Here is a 20,977-nt window from a genome sequence, read left to right on the forward strand (position 1 = left end):
ATGGGAAAAAGCAACACTTGTTTGGTTAAAAGGCATTTTTCAGAAAGATCCAATTGGGAGAGAGCAGGTAAACAGGAATAGAAGTTCTCACTCTGGTGCATGAGTTTCAGGCTATTTTTGACTTGAAGGTGGGGTTTCACCAGGGACCCACCCTATCTGCCTATGATTTCTCTGCCTCCTGTCTCTATTAATAATGATATGTGCCCAAGGTGGTTGGGACATGTGAAGGGGTGGCCTGCCCCTTCACACCTGTGGGATATCTCATCAGGTGCGATGAGAGACTGAGAAAAGAAATAAGACACAGAGACAAAGTATAGAGAAACAACAGTAGACCTAGGAGACTGGCACTCAGCATACCAAGGACCTGCACTGGCACCGGTCTCTGAGTTCCCTCAGTTTTTATTGATTATTATTTTCATTATCCCAGCAAGAGGAATGTGGTAGGAGAGCAGGGTGATAATAGGGAGAAGGTCAACAAGAAAACATGTGAGCAAAGGAATCTGTGTCACAATTAAGTTCAAGGGGAGGTACTATGCCTGGATGTGCACATGGGCCAGATTTATGTTTCTCTCCGCCCAAACATCTCAGTGGAGTAAAGAATAACAAAGCAGCATTGCTGCCAACATGTCTCACCTCCTGCCATAGGGCAGTTTTTCTCCTACCTCAGAATTGAACAAATGTACAATCAAGTTTTATACCGAGACATTCAGTTCCCAGGGGCAGGCAGGAGACAGTGGCCTTCCTCCATCTCAACTGCAAGAGGCTTTCCTCTTTTACTAATCCACCTCAGCACACACCCTTTATGGGTGTCAGGCTGGAGGACGGTCAGATCTTTCTCATCCCATGAGACCATATTTCAGACTATCACATGGGGAGAAACCTTGGACAATACCCAGCTTTCCAAGGCAGAGGTCCCTGTGGCTTTTCGCAGTGCATTGTGCCCCTGGTCTATTGAGACTAGAGAATGGCAATGACTTTTACCAAGCATACTGCTTGTAAACATTTTGTTAACAAGGCACGTCCTGCACAGCCCTAGATCTCTTAAACCTTGATTCCACACAACACATGTTTTTGTGAGCTCAAGGTTGGGGCAGAGTGGCTGGGGCAAAGTCACAAATTAACAACATCTCAGCAAAGCAATTGTTTAAGGTACAGATCAAAATGGAATTTCTTATGTCTTCCCTTTCTACATAGACACAGTAACAGTCTGATCTCTTTTTCTTTTCCCTACAGGCATGGCCTAGTTTTATCCATTTTAGGGAGACAGGAGATATCAATAAAGTACATGTAAGATGTACATTGGTTCAGTCTGGAAAGGCCAGACAACTTGAAGGAGGGGGCACTTCCAGGTTATAGGTAGATTTAAACATTTTCTGATTGGCGGTTGTTTGAAAGAGTTATGTTATTATCTAAAGACCTGGAATCAGTAGAAAAGAATGTCTGGGTTGTGATGATTAGGAGTTGTGGAGACTAAAGATTTATCACGCAGATGAAGCTTCCAGGTACCAGGCTTCAGAGAGAACAGATTGTAAATGTTTTTCATCAGACTTCAAGAATCTGTTCTATCAGTAATTGTGAAAGGGAAGAGGGCATAATGAGACATGTCTGCTCCCTGCTCCCCATCATGGTCAGAACCAGTCCTCCTGGTTAGCCTTGGAATGCTCTTGCCAAGAGAAGTCCATTCCGATGGTGGGGCAGGGGGTGGTTAGAATTTTATTTTTGGTTTACAAAGTACATTAACATTGTTGTGCAACCATCACCACCATCTGTCTCCAGAACACTTTTTATCTTGCTGAACTCGAACTCAATACCCATTAAACAGTAACTCCCTGGAATTCTCCCCTTCCCTCAGCCTCTGGCAACCACTAATCTACTTTCTGTTTCTATGAATAAGACTGTTCTAGAAATCTCATATAAGTGGAATTATACAGCATTTCGGTTTTCATAACTGGCTTATTTCACTTTGCAAAATGTGTTCAAAGTTCAAACTCACGTTGTAGCATGCATCAGAATTTCCTTTCTTTTTAAAGCTGAATAATATTCTATTATATGTATTTATCACATCTTGCTTACCCATTCATCTGTCACTAAACACTTGGATTTCTTCCATCTTTTCGCCATTGTGAATAATGCTACTATGAACGTGTGTATATGCCGATCTCCTTGAGACCCTGATTTTCAATTCTTTTTGGGTCTATACCCCAAAATAGAATTGTTTTATCATATGGTAATTCTATTTTTAACTTTTTGGGAAACAGCCATACTGTTTTCCAATGTGACTGCACCATTTTCCATTCCCACCAATAGGGCACAGTGGTTTCAATTTCTATACACCCTTGCCAACATTTTTTATTTTGTTTTTTTTTTTTTTAATAGTAGCCATCATAATGGGTATGAAATAGTATCTCATTATCATTTCAATTTTAATTTTTGCTTTTTTTTCTTTTTTGAGACAGGGTCTCTCTCTCGTTGCCCAGGCTGGAGTGCAGTGGCATGATCATAGTTTACTGCAGCCTTGACTTCCCAGGCTCGGGTGCTTTTCCTGCCTCAGCCTCCTGAGTAGCTAGACTTCAGGCACACACCACCCCACCCAGCTACTTTTTATATTTTTTGTGGAGACCAGGTTTTACCCTGTTGTCCAGGCTGGTCTTGAACTCCTGGGCTCAAGCCAGTCTCTCACCTCGGCCTCCCAAAGTGCTGAGATTGTAGGTATGAGCCACCATGTCTGGCCTGATTTGCATTTTTGTAATAATTAGTGATTGTTCTCACAGGTTTGTTTGTTTGTTTGTTTGTTTGTGGACTCTTCAGGGTTTCCTACATAAAATATATCGTCTGAGGAGAGAGATAATTTTATGTTTTTTTTTTTCCAATTTAGATGCTTTATATTTCTTTTTCTTGCCTGCTTGCTCCAGTTAGGACTTCCAGTACTATGTTGAATAGAAGTGGCAAAAGCAGGGATCTTTATTCTTGTTTGTGATCCTAGAGCTTTTAGTCTTTAATCATTTAACATGTTAGCTGTAGGCTTTACATATATGGCCTTTATTATATTGAGGTAGTTCTCTTTTATTTCTAGTTTGCTGGGTACTTTTTATCATGAAAATATGTTGAATTTTGTCAAATGTTCTTTCTGAATCAATTGAGATGATCTTGTGGTTTTGTACTTAATTCTGTTTATGTGGAGAAATGCTTTTTTTTTTTTTTTTTTTTTTTTTTTGAGATGGCATCTCACTCTGTCACGCAGGCTGGAGTGCATTGGCACGATCTCAGCTCACTGCAGCCTCCATCTCCTAGGTTCAGATTATCCTGCCTCAGCCTCCTGAGTAGCTGGGATTACAGGCACCTGCCACCACGCCCAGCTAATTTTTGTATTTTTAGTAGAGACGGGGTTTCAACATGTTGGCCAGGCTGGTCTCAAACTCCTGACCTCAGGTGATCTGCCTGCCTTGGCCTCCCAAAGTGTTGGGATAACAGGCATGAGCCACCGCACCTGGCCACATTGGTTGTTTTTTGTATGTTAAATCATCCTTGCATTCCAGAAATAAATCCCACTTGGTTGTGATATATAGTAATTTTTAAGTATTGTTGAATTCTGTTGGCTAGTATTTCGTTGAGGATTTTCACTTCAGTGTTTATCAGGGATGCTGGTCTGTGGTTTTCTTTCCTTGTAGTGTATTTGTTTGACTTTGGTATTAGGGTAATGCTGGCCTTATAGAGTAAGTGGGAGGTGTCCTCTCTTTGGTCTTTTTAACAGTTTAGGAGGATTGCTGTTCATTTTTCCATAAATGTTTGGTAGAATTTACTAGTGAAACCATCTTGTTCTAGGGTTTTGTTTTATGTTTTTTGTTGTTGTTGTTTTTTGGTTGTTGTTGAAAGGTTTTTGGTTATAGATTCAATCTCCTTATTAATTGTAGTCTATTCAAGTTTTCTGTTTGTCCAGATTCACTCTTGGTAGATTGTATATTTCTAGGATTTTATTCACTTCATCCAGTTATCTAATTTTTCATCATGTAAGTATTCACATTACTATCTTATGATCCTTTTTTATTTCTGTAAAAGCAGCAGCAGTGTCTCCTTTCATTTCTGATTTTTATTATTTGAGTCTTCTCTCTCATTTTCTTAGTTGGCAGTTTTGCTGATCTTATGGAAGAACCAACTCTTGTTTTATTAATTTTAAAAGTTGTTTTCTATTCTCTATTTTGTTGATCTCTGCTCAAATCTTCATTATTTCTTTTCCTCTGCTAGGTTTCAGTTTCATTTGTTATTTTTCTAGTTTCTTAAGGCATAAAGTTACATTATTGATTTGGGTTCTTATTTTTTATGCAAGCAATTACAGCTGTAAATTTCCTTTTTAGTACTATGTTTGCTGCATCCCACACATTTTGGTACATTTGTTTTTATTTTTATTTATCTCAAGATATGTTCTAATTTCCCTTGTGATTTTTTTATTTTGAGCCATTGTTATTTGAGAGAGTATTGTTTTGTTCTGTCTTTTATTTTCTTTAGAGATGAGCTCTTGCTCCATCATCTAAGTTGGAGTGCAGTGGCATGATCAAAGCTCACTGCAGCCTCAAATGCCTGGGCTCAAGTGATCCTTCCACTTCAGCCTCCTGAGTATCTGGGATTAAGGAATGTGTTGTTTAATTTTTACGTATTTGTGGATTTTTCAGCACAACTTTTACTATTGGTTTCTTTCCATTGTGATTGGAAACAATATTTTGTATGATTTTAATCTTCTAAAATTCATTAAGACTTGTTTTGTGGCCTAACACATCATCTATCTGGGAGAATGTTTCATATGCACTGTAAAAAAAAGTATATTCTGTTGTTAGGTGGATTGTGTTGTTTATGTCTGTTAGGGCCATTTGGTCTATAGTGTTGTTCAAGTTCTTGTATTTCCTCATTGATCTTCTGTCTAGTTGTTCTATCTGTTATTGAAAGTGAAATACTGAAGTCTCCTACTATTTTTTTCAAGTTGTCTATTTCTCCCTTCAATTCTATCAATGTTTGCTATGTATATTTAGGCTCTAATATTTATTGCATAAATGTTTTTAATTGTTATATCTTCTTGGCAAATTGACCCTTTCACCATTATATAATATTCTCCTCTGTTTCTTGTAACAGTTTTATTTTTACTTAAAGTCTATTTTTAGGCTACGAGTGGTGGCTCGTGCCTATAATCCCACACTTTGGGAGCCCAAGGCAGGCGGGTCACCTGAGGTCAGGAGTTCGAGACCAGCCTGGCCAACATGGTGAAACCCTGTCTCTACTAAAAATACTAAAAAAAAAACCAAAAAAAACACTTAGCACCCATAGTCCCAGCTACTTTGGAAGCTGAGACACGAGAATTGCTTGAACCTGGGAGGCAGAAGTTGCAGTAAGCCAAGATCGTGCCACTGCACTGCAGTCTGGGTGACAGAGTGAGACTCCATCTTAATTAAAAAAGAAAAAAAAAGAGTCTATTTTTTTCCCTCTGTGTTTCTCTCTGTGCCTCTCTCTTCTCTTTCTTGAATTCCAAGAGCATATAATTTGGTCCACTTAATGTTGTTCCATGTGCTCCCTAGGCTCTGTTCACTTTTCTTCATTGTTTTTTTTCTTTTTGCTTCTCAGACTTCATGATTTCAAATGATGTTTCTTCAAATTCACTGATTCTTCTGCCCATTCAATTCTGATGTTGAACCCCTCTAGTTAATTTTCCAATTCAGTTAGCTTATTTTTTAACTCTAAGATGTCTGTTTGGTTCTTTTTAAAAATAATTTCTGTCTCTTTGCTAATATCCTATTTTGTTCATGTATTGTTTTCCTGATTCCTTTAATTCAGTGTCTCATTGAGTATATTTGATAAACACCATTGTTTTAAAGTCTTTGTTTAGTAAGCCTGAAGCCTGTGTTTCCTTAAAGTTGGTTTCTGGAGATTTATTTTGTTACTTTGATCAGGCCATATTTTCCTGTTTCTTTGTGTGCCTGTGATTTTAAGAAGGCATTTGAAAAAACAGCCACCTGTCCTAAGGGACCTAAGATCTCCCCTTTCTACCTATGCAGTGCTCCACTCTGCTGATTTGTGCTGCTCTCTCTTGGTATTCCCCCAAAATATTTTAAATTATTTTTTTCATTTTCATTTTCATTTTATTTTTTATTTTTTGAGATGGAGTCTCACTCTGTCACCTAGGCTGGAGTGCAGTGGCACCATCTCAGCTTACTGCAACCTCCGCCTTTGGAGTTCAAGCAATTCTCCTGCCTCAGCCTCCTAGTAGCTGGGACTATATGCTTGCACCACCATGCCTGGCTAATTTTTGTATTTTTAGTAGAGATGGGGTTTCACTATGCTGGCCAGGCTGGTCTCGAACTCCTGATCTCAGGTGATCTGCCTGCCTCAACCTCCCAAAGTGTTGGGATTACAGGCGTGATCCACTGTGCCCGGCCTATTCATTTCATTTTCATACAGAGCAACTCAACTCTCCCATGACCCTACCCAGTCTGAACACTTAAATCCATCTTTATATGGAGAATCGGTGAGGTCTCTGTTTTGTATATCTAAACACTTAAGGGAGCAGTAGGAGTTCTGTAGAGCAGTATTTTTGGTTTGTTTTGAATTACATCTATGGGTACTTCCTCTATAAATCATATCCTAATTTTTCCCTTTCTAGTTTTTTCACCAAAATTCCACTGGCCTCTAAATAAGTTTTGTTGTTGTTGTTGTTGAGACAGAGTCTTGTTCTGTCCTTGAACCTGGAGTGCAGTGGCATCATCTTGACTCACTGCAACCTCCATCTCCTGGGTTCATTTGATGCTCTTGCCTCAGCCTTCTGAGTAGCTGGAACTACAGTTGTGCGCCACCACGCTCAGCTAATTTTTGTATTTTTAGTAGAGACAGGGTTTCATCATGTTGGCCAGGCTGGTCTCAAACTCCTTACATCAGGTGGTCCACCCGCCTCAGCCTCCAGAGTGCTGGGATTATAGGTGTGAGCCACCACACCAGCCTAAATAATTCTTTTTTTTTTTTTTTTTTTTTTTTTTTTTTGAGACGGAGTCTCGCTCTGTCACCCAGGCTGGAGTGCAGTGGCCGGATCTCAGCTCACTGCGAGCTCCGCCTCCCGGGTTCACGCCATTCTCCTGCCTCAGCCTCCCGAGTAGCTGGGACTACAGGCGCCCGCCACCTCACCTGGCTAGTTTTTTGTATTTTTTAGTAGAGACGGGGTTTCACCGGTTTAGCCAGGATGGTCTCGATCTTCTGACCTTGTGATCCGCCCGTCTCGGCCTCCCAAAGTGCTGGGATTACAGGCTTGAGCCACCGCGCCCGGCCAAATAATTCTTAAAATCAGTAATTTTTGGTAAAAATTTTTTACGTATTTTGTATAAATTTATATCTAGGTATTTTATCATATAAACATTTAAATATATAAATATATATTTATATTTAAAAATCACATATATGTGACTAAAGCATAACATATATATACATATCTGCTTTAGTTCTGAATATTACTCTGGTATATAATTAAGCTGTAATATTATCAACTTTGTGATTTATAATTTTAAGCTGCTGAAATGAAACTCTGTATCCTTTCTTTAGTATGATTTCTTCACTTACCTGATAGAATTAATTATCTTCCAATTGTTCAGCTTCTCTGGCTGAACCCTGATTGCTACATACCCATATGTTGAGGCTTTGCCAGAGGTGACAAGCCTGTTTTCTTTTACAACGTCAGCTTCTCGAAAGTCCTCTGACCCCCAAAGAACTTATACTTCAAGACTCCCCTACTCTTCCTTCACTGTAAGATTTTTTTCCCCCGTCCCTCTACACATCCTGTCATCTCTTGCATTACTATTTATGGCCTGATTCTGCCTTGAATGACCCTGAAGTCCCCAAGACTCACATGTGTAAAAAAATTCTTAGTTTGAGTTTGATCAGCTCCTAAGAGAGAATTTCTGGGTGAGAGAAGGAACTGTAAAAATGGTCCATCAACTGCATTCTTCAAAAATGTTGATGTCGTAATAGGCACAGAAATGCTGGGGAACTTTTATAGATTCAAGGAGACTAAGGACATATAATAACTAAATATAGTATGAGGTTCTAGACTGGAACATGTACTGAAGGAAAAGAATGCTATAAAGAACATTTCTGGCTAAATTGACACAAATACAATACAGACAGTAGATTAAATAAAATTCCATGTTTCTGTTCAATTTACCAACATCGATAACTATACTGGGGGTAGGAAACAGAACATCCTATTTCTTAGAAAATACTGAAATATTTAGGGGTAAAGGGTAAGATGTACACAACTTACAATTTGGTATGTCTTGGATTTGTGTCCCTGACAAAATCTCCAATGGTAATCCCCAGTGTTGGAGGAGGGGCCTGGTGAGAGGTGATTGGATCATCGGAGTGAATTTCCCCCTTGCTGTCCTTGTTAGTGACTGAGTTCTTATGACATCTGGTTGTTTAAAAGTGTGTAGTACCTCCCCGTCTCTCTGTTTCCTGAAGCCTGCCCAGCCATGCTTCCTGTACAGCCTATGGAACCACGAGCCAATTAAACCTCTTTTTTTGAGGCAGCGTCTCGCCGTGTAGCCCAGGCTGGAGTGCAGTGGTGCGATCTCGGCTCATAGCAACCTCCGCCTCCTGGGTTCAAGCAATTCTCTGCCTCAGCCTCCTGAGTAGCTGGGATTACAGGCGAAAACCACCATGCCTGGCTAATTTTATTGTATTTTTAGTAGAGATGAGGTTTCACCATCTTGGCCAGGCTGGCCTTGAACTCCTGACCTCGTGATCCACCCGCCTTGGTCTCCCAAAGTTCTAGGATTACAGGCGTGAGCCACCGCGCCTGGCCCAATTAAACCTCTTTTCTTTATAAATTACCCAGTCTCAGGTAGTTCCCTATAGCAATGTGAGAACGGACTAATGCACAATTGCCAAACGTTTAGACAAAAGAGTAGTAATGTAGATGTATGTAGAGAAAGCAAGTGGAGACCGGGCGCAGTGACTCATGCCTGTAATCTCAGCACTTTGGGAGGCCAGGTCAGGTGAATTGCTTGAGGCCAGGAGTTTGAGACCAGCCTGGCCAACATGGAGAAACCCCATCTATGCAAAACATACAACAAATTAGCGGGTAGGGTGGTGCATGACTGTAATCCCAGCTACTCAGGTGGCTGAGGCATGAGAATTGCTTGAACCTGGGAAGCGGAGGTTGCAGTGAGCCAAGATCGCACCACTGCACTCCAGCCTGGGTGACAGAGTAAGACTGTGTCTCAAAATAAATAAATAAATAAATAAATAAATAAATAAATAAAAATTAAAATTTAAAAAAGAAAAAAATGGAACAAAATGCTAAAACTCGGTGAATCTGTGTCACAAGAATAGCAGTGCTTTTCAGTAATCTTGCAACTTTTCTGTAAATTTGAATTTTTCCAAATAAAAAGTTTTTAAAAATGGCCCATGACTCTGTTGCCCTAAATTTTATTTCCCCTTTGAGAGAGTCTGACTTCAGTCTCACCATTGCCCCAAGATGTGTGGTAGTCCAACTTGAAATGTTATACCAGTTTCTGTCTCAGGCAAGAGCAGTGGAATATACTTCTCACAACTGATATTCTAACATCCACGTTTACAGAATATAGAAAAGGAACACAAGGGGAAATTAAGTAAAAGATATACATTACAGGCTGGACACGGTGGCTCACGCCTGTAATCCCAGCACTTTGGGAGGCCGAGACGAGTGGATCACCTGACGTCAGGAGTTCGAGACCAGCCTGGCCAACATAGCGAAACTCCGTCTCAACTGAAAATACAAAAGATTAACCAGGCTTTGTTGTGGTGCCTGTAATCCCGGCTACTTGGGAGGCTGATACAGAAGACTTGCTTGAACCTGGGAGGCGGAATTTGCAGTAAGCCAAGATTGCACCACTGCACTCTAGCCTAGGCAGTAAGAGCAAAACTTCATCTCAAAAAAAAAATTAAAAATTAAAAAATGTAAATTACATACAAAAATACAAAATGAATGCAGAGATACAAAGAGTCACATTTATATGATTTCAGATACTGAGAATCAGAGTGTAGATTTTGGAGTCAGTAACATCTGAGTTCTAACCTTTCCTCTGTCACATATAGTCATGTGACCTGGAACAGGACATTTTACCTCTTTCTACTTCAGTTTTTGTATCTTGGACAGGGACTTGTAAGTCCTCAGTGTATGCAGCAAAAAAATATGAAATATAGGAAGAAGTAGAAAATGAAGGAAAAAATCTAAAAATATATATTATATATGAAGAAGATTCCTGAAAAATAGGGGTAAGGAAGAAAACTAGACACCAAATAGTTTCCTACTCCAAGATTTGAGAGACTTCACTGGTATCCTTGGAGTCTGAAAAGCTTTGTCGTTTCCAAGAATTTCTGGTTGCAATGGGGTAGGGAAAAGATTGGGGAAAGATAGGGATCTTATTTCCTACGGTCCTTCTGAGAGCCACATGCTTTATATGTGTACTCATTTAGTACCTAGGACCTTCTGACACTTCCTTATGTTGCTGATGGAAGTATAGGTTCCTCTTCATAGGTGTTTTGGCAATACATATCCAAATAAAAAAGTACAGATGTGCACAATGAAGGTTGTATAGGGATATTCACTGCAATATTGTTCTAAAAGCAAATTCATGAATGGATCAGTTGAATAAACTATTATATATTCATATAAAGACTGCAACCATTAAGAAGAATGAGACGTCTGCCTATTCTGACAAGAAATGATTTCCTATACATATTTACCATAGAAAGCAAGTTGTGTAAGGAATGCTACCTTTTTGGCAGTGGGTTGGGGGAGGTTATGCACACACCTATCTACCTCGTCAGGGTGCTTACTTACACTGTCTCTGGAAGGCCACACAAGAAATTCAAGTTTTTCAGAAGAGAAGTTTGGGGACACAGGATGGAGGGAAACTTTTCAATCTATTCCCTTTTATACTTTTTACATTTGTTGCCAAGTGCACGTGTTGCCTTTTAAAAATTGGATTTTTAAACAAATTTACCACTACTACTTACCACCAAAACCTTCCGCCATTCCTCAGCTCTTCTCTAGGGCCTTGACTGGCGCTGACAGCTCACCACCCCTTTTTTCTCCAGCAAGAAGCCACTGGTTTAAGGGAGATATGAAAGGTGGGGTGGATACGCAGGTGGACATTTACTTTTCACTCTGTATCTTTTATTTTTATATTTACAATCATGTGCATGTAATACTGTTACAGGAAAAGGGTCCCAATCCAGACCTCAAGAGTGGGTTCTTGGATCTCACTCAAGAAAGAATTCAGGGCGAGTCTGCAGGGCAAAGTGAAAGCAAGTTTATTAAGAAAGTAAAGGGAATAAAAGAATGGCCACTCCATAGAGCAGCCCCGAGGGCTGCTGGTTGTGCATTTTTATGGTTTTTCCTGATGATCTGCTAAACCAGTGTGGTGGATTATTCATGCCTCCCTTTTTTAGACCATATAGGGTAACTTCCTGACATTGCCATGGCGTTTATAAACTATCCTGGCACTGGTGGGAGTGTAGCAGTGAGGATGACCAGAGGTCACTCTCGTCGCCATTTTGGTTTTGGTGGGTTTTGGCCGGCCCCATTGCTGCAACCTGTTTTATCATCAAGGTCTCTATGACCTGTATTTTGTGCTGACCTCCTATTTCATCCTGTGATTAGAATGCCTTAACAGTCTGGGAATGCAACCCAGTAGGTTTCAGCCTCATTTTACCCAGTTCCTATTTAAGATAGAGTTGCTGTGGTTCACACGCTTCCGCCATTACCTTTTAAAAACAAAAAATTCATTTTTATTAAAAAACAAACAAACAAAAAACCCTTCCAGACCCCTTCTTAACACCTCTTCCCTCACTCCACACGCGCTAGCCCTTTTCACGGGACAAGCTCACCAGCTGGTCCTTCTCCAGTAAAAAGCCCAGGGCTTTCTCTTAAGGGAGGAGACTAGGGGTTAGGGAACAACTCCAGAAGAAAGGCGATGGGTGAACTGTTTAGAAGGTTAGTGTTGGTTCTTTTATTCGATTAAACAGGGATACATATATATCTACCAAGGAATAGGTAAGGGAGAAATAAAAACACTAAAAAAACTCGGAATCGTTAAGTGTGAAGCATATTTGGAGTTAACATATATGGAGTTAACTCCAAATATTACTAAGAAGAGGCGGGCACGCGCTGCATACCGGGATTTGTAGTCCCTTCCGGGGCGGGGTACAGCGCGCCTGCGTAGAGGAGCCGTCGCTCTTCCGGGCGCATGCGTGCGGCAGCGGCGCCAGGACTGATTGCACCCTTGCGGCTGCTGGCGTGTTGTGAGCTGGGATTTCGGCATGGCGGTGCCCCCTGCAGCCATGGGGCCCTCGGCATTGGGCCAGAGCGGCCCCGGCTCGATGGCCCCGTGGTGCTCAGTGAGCAGCGGCCCGTCGCGCTACGTGCTTGGGATGCAGGAGCTGTTCCGGGGCCACAGCAAGACACGCGAGTTCCTGGCTCACAGCGCCAAGGTGCACTCGGTGGCCTGGAGTTGCGACGGGCGTCGCCTAGCCTCGGGGTCCTTCGACAAGACGGCCAGTGTCTTCTTGCTGGAGAAGGACCGGTTGGTGAGCTGCCGGGGCTCGGCCCAGGCTAGGGAGAGGGGTCGTGGTGAAGTGAGGTGTGGTAGAGGGAGAGCGAATGGGGGGCGAACGGGGCCGTGGGGTTGAAAGGAGTGGACTTGAGGGAGGGGGAAAGGGGGAGTATGGAGATGAGGGGGGAGTGTGGAGATGAGGAGGGAGTGGGGAGAAGGTGGAGTGTGGGGGTGACAGGGTCGTGAGGGGTGAGGAGAGGAAGATTGGGGTCGTGTGGAGAGTGTGGAAGTAAGGAGGTTGGCGATGGCGGGTGAAGGTGAGGAGAGGGTGAATGGGACGGGGCTGCGGTGGGAGCCTTACTCGTTTGGAGTCGATTCGTGTGCTGGTAAGGAGTGGCTAGGGGCTGTGGTGGTGGTGGTGAGGAGGGCCCCTTTGAAAGTGATAGGGCGTCCCGTGGGAATGAGCGGCTGGGTTAGGAACGTTGATGATACAGTAAGGGTGCAAAATCAGGAAGGATGAGGAGGCCAGGGAGGGCACAAAAATAAGGGCATAGATGTGGAAGCTGAGAACAACAGTTCAGAAGGACTGCGGAGAAGAGAAGGGAGAAAGGGCTTAGAAGAACTGGATTCTGAATTACCCAGATCTTTACTCCTACCAGCATACCTTGGTTTGAATAAGGTTAGAAAGTTACTTGGGGAGGCAGCTACATCTATGTGAAGTGACATCTGGATTCTGTTCTTTCAGGTCAAGGAAAACAATTATCGGGGACATGGGGATAGTGTGGACCAGCTTTGTTGGCATCCAAGTAATCCTGACCTATTCGTTACCGCGTCCGGAGATAAAACCATTCGCATCTGGGATGTCAGGACTACAAAATGCATTGCCACTGTGAACACTAAAGGTGACTATTCAGAGAGAGAGGGTAATAGGAAGATAAGCTGTTTGAATTCATTCAACAACCATTTTCCGAATATCTTTTCTGTGCCTGGCACTCAGCAGTGTATGAGACATCCTGAGCTGAATAAGAGTTTCCAGCTCCAAGGACCTCCCCAGCGGGGAGGGGCATGTATATACAAATAACATAGCAAGGTATGGTTCATTTGATAATGGAGAGGTCTGCAAGATGGATACCCAGAATAGAAGTGAAAACGAAAGTCTGCCTAGGGGAGCCAGGGAAGGCCTCACCAAATTTGAGCAAACTTTTAGGATAGCCATAGAAATTGAGTGTGGTCAAGGTGCAGTGGGTGGGGAATGGGGCATTTCCAGGAGGGAACAGCGTGTGCAAAGGCATGGAGAATGTGGAAAATTCTGATTAGTTAGAATGGTTGAAACTTGGATGGTATTGGTGAACTGCGAGAAAGTGACCAGAAAGTTGTGCGGTACATTTATAGGCTCTGTTGTAAGTGTTGAGGCCGGTACTGTATATGGGACTCTTGAGTTTTCATTTATCATAAGATGTTCCATTAGGAAAGAAAGTTGGTAAATAACTGTGATACACCCAAAATTTTGAAATGCTTTCTGATACATTTTAAGATACAGTATAGATACTAAAATGTGAAAAAATGATACATTTTAGAATGGAAAAGGTTGATGAGATTTTTAATTGATGTGTTCAGTGTGGGCCACTAGACTTTGTTGACAAGACTTGCCTCTGGAGGCAGAATGGTGTGGTTTTCCCCAGGTATACAGCTGCTGATCCATGAGTGATTCAGGTGATGCCTGGGTGAACATTAAAAACCAGTTTTGCAGATATTTTAATGCCTACTAGAAGAACTAGCTCATAGAATTTATTACTCAATTAAAGCTAAATTTATTTTTATTTTTATTTTTGAGACAGAGTCTTGCCCTGTTACCCAGGATGGAGTACAGTGACACAGTATTGGCTGCCTGCAGCCTCCACCTCCTGGGCTCAAGCCATCCTCCTAACTCAACCTCCTGAGTAGCTGGGACTACAGGCACATGCCACCATGCCTGGCTACATTTTTGTAGAGCCGGTTTTTGCCATTTTGCCCAGGCTGATCTTGAACTCCTGGACTCAAGTGATTTGCACACCTTGGCTTCCCAAAGTGCTGGGATAACAGGCTGGAGCCACCGCGCCCGGCTGCTAAATTTATTTAAGTAAAATTTTTTTGATTAATTTTAAGAAAAATCTTGAATAAAGAAAAATACAGTGTTTAATGGACAGGACAAAAATTGTGATGTTGGCATGCGAGTGACTAGAGTTGAGAAATGCTGGTGCAAGAGGAAAGGGGGCTTTGGGGTCAAATCTGGGTTTAAATTCTTGGCTCTGTGACTTCATAGTTTTCACACTTTGGCTCATCTTCTTATCTCCTATTTCCTTTGTCTATAAAATGGGGATAATAAAGTGTGTCTTAGAGGAGTATTATGAAGACCAAATCAGGAAATGTGTAGATGGATGTTCTGGACTCATTGTTGAATTATAAATAGTAGCTCCCTCCCATTGTCTAGGACTTTAGTGAGTAAGCCCTGAAGAAAGCTGTGGTCTTCTTTCTAGGATGGCACAATAAACTTGTGGAGGATTATGAGCAAACAGATTATCTTGCTGTTTATATCTGGGTTCCTAGGGGAGAACATTAATATCTGCTGGAGTCCTGATGGGCAGACCATTGCTGTAGGCAACAAAGATGATGTGGTGACCTTTATTGATGCCAAGACACACCGTTCCAAAGCAGAAGAGCAGTTCAAGTTCGAGGTCAACGAAATCTCCTGGAACAATGACAACAACATGTTCTTCCTGACAAATGGCAATGGTTGTATCAACATCCTCAGGTGAGGGGGTCTAGCTTAGGGGACTGTCATATCTTTGTGCTGGGTGCTGTGTCAGATACGGAGATGAATTAGATGTGAGCCTATCCTGAAGGAGCTTAAAACACAAATAGAATCCTAACCTGTTTTAAATACATTTGAGCTGTATATTTTATATACTTTATATTTTACTGAGTCCTTACAGAAATTCTAGGAGTTGATGGTTTGCTTCTCATTTGACAGATGAGGATCTGAGGGTGAGAGGTTACATCAGTAGTCAGCTAGTGTTTGCTAGAACTGGATGCACCTTGAATTATGACTAATTCATACCCTCTTTTTTTTGAGGCGGAGTTTTGCTCTTGTTGCCCAGGCTGGAGTGCAATGGCGCGATCTCGGCTCACTGCAACTTTCACCTCCCGGATTCAAGCTATTCTCCTGCCTTAGCCTCCCGAGTAGCTGGGATTAGAGGCATGCCCCACCACACCCGGCTAATTTTGTATTTTTTGTAGTTTAGAGTTTCTCCATGTTGGTCAGGCTGGTCTCCAACTCCCAACCTCAGGTGATCCACCCACCTCGGCTCCCGAAGTGCTGGGGTTACAGGCGTGAACCACCGCAGCCAACTGGCTAATTCATACTCTTAAAGTTTCAACTTAAATATCACTTTCCCTTCAGGGGAAGCTCTCCTGCTACCCCAAGGTTAGAGGTAGGTTAGAGGCTTACTTTATGTACTTTCTGTAGGAAGCACTTTCCTTCTGTGTTGTAATTGCATGGTTATTTGTCCATGTCTCCTGTTAGACTGTGAATTCCATGATGGTAGGGATGGTGTTTGCCTTGTTTAGTGTTGAATCCCTAATGTCTAGTCCTGCACCTGCTCCACATAGTAGGATCTTAGTGAATGTTTGTTCTCTAAATGAATGAAATTGTGGAGCTGAAATTCAGATCTGTTTAATTCTAGCCTTCCACTATCCCAGGTGATCAATGCGAGGCCAAGGGAGATATGTTCCGTGGGGAGTTGAAGGAGGGAGCTTGTGAACTTTATCTTGAAAGATAAGCAGAATTTGAAGAATAAGCAAAAGGGAATTACCTAAGTGAAAAAGCAGGCATGAGTGAGCACGACTTATTTGCAGAGTAGTTCGGTCAGGGTTGTTGGGGGCATGCTGGCAGATAAGGGAAATAAGAGAGGGCATGATAATGGGAAGATGAAGTCTGATTTGGGACCAGATTATAAAAGGCCTTTATTTTATGCCTAGTATCTTGGATTTTATTTTGTAGGCAATGGGGATTCTATAATTTTTTAAGAAAAACCTTTTTATTATAAAACACAGATATTTAAAACCACATAACACAAATGTGTAGCTTAACGAACTCTTATAGGCTTAACTCTTGTGCAGCCCTGTTCAAGTCGAGGAGTAGTTCTTTCCAGCCACCCTAGAAGTCCATCCAGGTGTTTTGTCCTAATTACAACTCCCTTCCACAAAAGCGAACACTATCCTGACTTTTATGGTGATTCTTCATAGTTTTTCTACCACATGTGCAGCCCCTAGATACCCTAGTTTTGCTCATTTAAAAAAAAATTGGATACGTCTTTTGTGTCTCTTAAATTACTCAAAAGAAACTTCCTAAAACATAGCTGCTGAAAAACCAGACTGGTAACCTGTGGAGATTCTCCCAGTTTGGCTTTTGCTGATTCCATGTGCTGTTTATATGTTGGACTGTTGTATAAAGAGATGCTGCTTCTCGTCTGCAATTTGGTTACCCAGTAGTGCAGTTCATCTAGAGAAGGCAGGATAAAATTTTGATTCTGTTTGTCAGATGATGATTTCGTTTCCTGCTGCCTCCAAAGATGACCAGTTAGGTTTGTTTTTTGTTTTTTTTTTTAATCATTATGGGCTCGTGTTTTTAAACATAGTTGATGTGTTTCCATCTCTTGTAATTGTTACGCCTATTGAAGCTAAATTATCCCATCTTTGGCCAATAAAAATGTCTTCAAGTTGGTTCTTAAGCCCTTTTTTGACATAATCCCAGTCGTCTTCTGTTTTTTGCTCTCTGGTTTGATAAGATGTTCCAAGTTCATCTTGTACAATCTTGCCCCAGACCTTTAATCAGAAAATTCTCCAAGAAGCCTTAACATTCTGGCTGGGTGTGGTGGCTCACACCTGTAATCCCAGCACTTTGGCACTTTGGGAGGCCGAGGTGAGTGGATCACTTGAGGCCTGGCAATCATGGAGAAACCCCGTCTCTACTCAAAATACAAAAATTAGCTGGGCGTGGTGATGCAGGTCTGTAATCCCAGCTACTTGGAAGGCTGAGGCAGGAGAGTCGCTTGAACCCGGGAGGTGGAGGTTGTAGTAAGCTTAGATTGTGCCACTGCACTCCAGCATCCTGGGCGACTGAGTGAGATTCCACCTCAAAAAAAAAAAAAAAAAGGAGGCCTTACATTCTTTCACTGAGAAATGACGCTGAAGTTAGGAATGTTCATTACCGTTGGGTTGGCCTAGGAATTACGTGTGTGTGTGTGTGTGTGTATATAAAGATAAAATACCTTGTGAATTCACATTGATAACTTCCAATTAAAATTGAGGACTCCGGGGATTTTATTAAACCTCTTCTATATTACAAATATATTTCTTCCCTTCCAAATTGAGTATTCTGGTTCTCAAGGGCACAAGGGATCATAGAATTAGAATATCCGATGGTTACTTATTACCTGTATCCCATGGTAAACATATAGACGTCTCTGAATAACAATATTACTGCCACTACCACTAATGTGATGACTTGAAACAAAAAATGTTTTTGCTTTTTGCATACACTCTTTACATTCTTCCCCCATTAAAAAAAATAGTACTATATGTTGTAGGAGTGTGCAGCTGTTACATATTATACCTTCCCTTTAAACCATGTATAGTTTTTGCAAGAAACTGTATATTCAGTGTTCAGCACCAGTCCTTATAAGTCTCTAGTCATTTTTTTTATTGAAGCTCATTCTCTAGTTAAGATTCCTCAGGAAGCGTTCATGGGAACATTATTCTTGGAGTTTTTATTACAACTTATTTATGTATTTATAAAGCTTATAGATTTTATAAAACATTATTGTGCTTATTGTTTGTATCGTTATATTTCAAATTCAGTTTTGCTGGATGTAGAAATCCTTGACTCATTTTCTTGCTTGTGTATCTTTCTTAAATATGGTACTCCATTTTCTTTTGGTATTAAGTGTTGCTGTCAGAAAGCCTGATAATCTAATTTTCTTTTTCTTTAAAGTCCACTAATTTTACTAGTCTATGTCTCGATGTTGATTGCTTTGGTTCTGTAGTCTCATGTATGTGTTGTGCTTTTTAAATAATGTAGTTCAAAATCTTTTTTTATTTCAGGAATATTGTCTTGAATGACAGTTCTTGGTGGTGGTGCATTATCTTTGCTTTTCTTCTTCATTGTCTCCTCTTATTATTTTAGCACCACAGTCCTCTTCTGCAGTTTGATCACTGTCTGTCTTGTTTCTCAGCTACCCAGAATTGAAGCCTGTGCAGTCCATCAACGCCCATCCTTCCAACTGCATCTGTATCAAGTTTGACCCAATGGGGAAGTACTTTGCCACAGGAAGTGCAGATGCTTTGGTTAGCCTCTGGGATGTGGATGAGTTAGTGTGTGTTCGGTGCTTTTCCAGGTAAGTGACTCTATCAGCACTTTCCTTGTTGGGTCCTACATGAATTTTATTTTACTGTGAGTGACATTGTTCCCTCCTCTTATTTGGTAATTCTCATGTCTCTTCTGTCCACTCTGTATCATAGGCTGGATTGGCCTGTAAGGACCCTCAGTTTCAGCCATGATGGGAAAATGCTGGCATCAGCATCAGAAGACCATTTTATTGACATTGCTGAAGTGGAGACAGGTAACCTCATGAGAATCTACTGTCTTTCACCTTTGGCATTCAGGACTTCTCTTGTGATCTCATCTCTGCACGTGACTACTTCATCAGCATTATCATGAATGAATTTGTCTCCTTTAGACAAGTGTGTTTATGTTTTGACTGTCACTGCCAGGTAGTGAGGAAGCAAAGAGTTAAGAAATAAACAGGCAGGTCTGAGGAAACTGATTTAGAAAAATATTTTGATTTATTTAAACGTTAAACTACAGAGTAAGAGGAAGAAAAAAGCATCACTTGTGGTCCCACTATCTGAATACCACCTTTTTAAAAATGCTGTGGTATATTTCTCTTTATCTGTTGCCTGTATATGAACTTGAAAAAATATTTTTTTAAATGTAAGTAATTATCAAGTTTTTGCTTTAAAAACAACAACAGAAGCTGGAAATAGAAAAATGGGAGGAGAGTATTCATTTTACAAAAGAATTTCCTCAGATTTGTTTTTTAATGTTGCTGTATTGTTTTCGGAAATCTGTGACACTCTTCGTAAAAAGGTTAAAACTATATAGAAAACTTCGAAGAGGAAAGTAAAGAACTTGAAATTCCAGTATGTAAAGAATGTCCGTGTTAGTCACGTTGTGGTGAACATTGTCCAGCATCCAGCCATGCAGATCCTTCATGTAATTGCATGTCCCTGTGATGCAGTGACACTTTTCCTGCTCAGTGACCTGCTCTTGAGTCAACCCACCTGTGCTCAGAGCCCGCTCTGCCCCCTGCTGGCTTGTGGGCTCTCTGTGGCTGGGGGTTCTCTGTAAAATGAGGTAATAGTTGTATCTATCTTATGGGATTAGTAGGTGGATTAAACGAGTTAATACAGGTAAGTACTTAATGAATGTGTCCTTCGCTATGAACGTATTGATTGGTTTCTCTCTATTGTTTTCTATAGGGGACAAACTATGGGAGGTACAGTGTGAGTCTCCGACCTTCACAGTGGCGTGGCACCCCAAAAGGCCTCTGCTGGCATTTGCCTGTGATGACAAAGACGGCAAATATGACAGCAGCCGGGAAGCCGGAACTGTGAAGCTCTTTGGGCTTCCTAATGATTCTTGAGAGGAGATTATAGGGAGAGGAGGCCCTGGCAGAGGTCTTCCTTCATGTGGTTAGTTTGGTCTGTTCTCTTGGAGTTGGTGGGCACCCTAAATATTTGTAAATTGGTATAAATTGTAAATGTCTATGGTCAGGCTGCCCATTCCAGTTCTTCTGCTTTTTCTGTGTATTAGCTCTTTCCATTCTTTGCCCCCAGTGTGAGTTAACTCGTGTGGACTCTGCAGTGTAGGTAGTGACCCCAGCATACCTTGTCCTCTGGACCTCCTGTCTTCTCTGCTTTTGGGTACATGGTAGACTTTGTGGCGTTTGATACAACTTGGACAATACTTAGTTTGGAGGGAGGGGAATGGAAAGGTATGGAAAATTTTTTAAATAATTAAAAATATATATATATAATTTTGAGAATTGAGCATTTAATAAACTGACTTTTTTTATTATGGCACTTCTAAGACTTTAAAAATTATTATGTCCTTATGTTGCAGTTTTGTATTTTTTTTTTTAATTTCAGAAAGAGAATTTAAATGTTATAATTCTGTCATTTAATGTCCCAACCAATAACCCTCTGAAATATAGGGACAAAGCTAATTGAATGACTGAACTAAAATTTTGACTCTGAGCTTCCTGGTGGCAAAGTAAAGAGGGGAGTAAGTCAGTTAGCTTTCTTATTGAAAAGAA

The 20,977-nt window shown here is 41.1% G+C and overlaps 1 protein-coding gene and 1 pseudogene across 1 annotated transcript; one reads left to right on the plus strand and one right to left on the minus strand.

Moving 5' to 3' along the window:
- Positions 1-392: 392 nt before the first annotated feature.
- LOC140709993 (uncharacterized) lies at positions 393-1,003 on the minus strand (annotated as a pseudogene).
- A 10,993-nt stretch (positions 1,004-11,996) lies between these two features.
- On the plus strand, positions 11,997-20,744 carry THOC3 (THO complex subunit 3). Its single transcript, XM_008015357.3, has 6 exons — positions 11,997-12,597; positions 13,309-13,465; positions 15,150-15,354; positions 18,836-18,997; positions 19,122-19,222; positions 20,142-20,744. Exons 1-6 carry the CDS (start codon positions 12,331-12,333, stop codon positions 20,303-20,305), a joined length of 1,056 nt encoding a protein of 351 aa, XP_008013548.1. The 5' UTR covers positions 11,997-12,330; the 3' UTR covers positions 20,306-20,744.
- The last annotated feature ends 233 nt before the right edge of the window (positions 20,745-20,977 follow it).

The sequence above is a fragment of the Chlorocebus sabaeus genome, chromosome 23, assembly GCF_047675955.1.
Source record: "Chlorocebus sabaeus isolate Y175 chromosome 23, mChlSab1.0.hap1, whole genome shotgun sequence".
Lineage (NCBI taxonomy): Eukaryota > Metazoa > Chordata > Mammalia > Primates > Cercopithecidae > Chlorocebus > Chlorocebus sabaeus.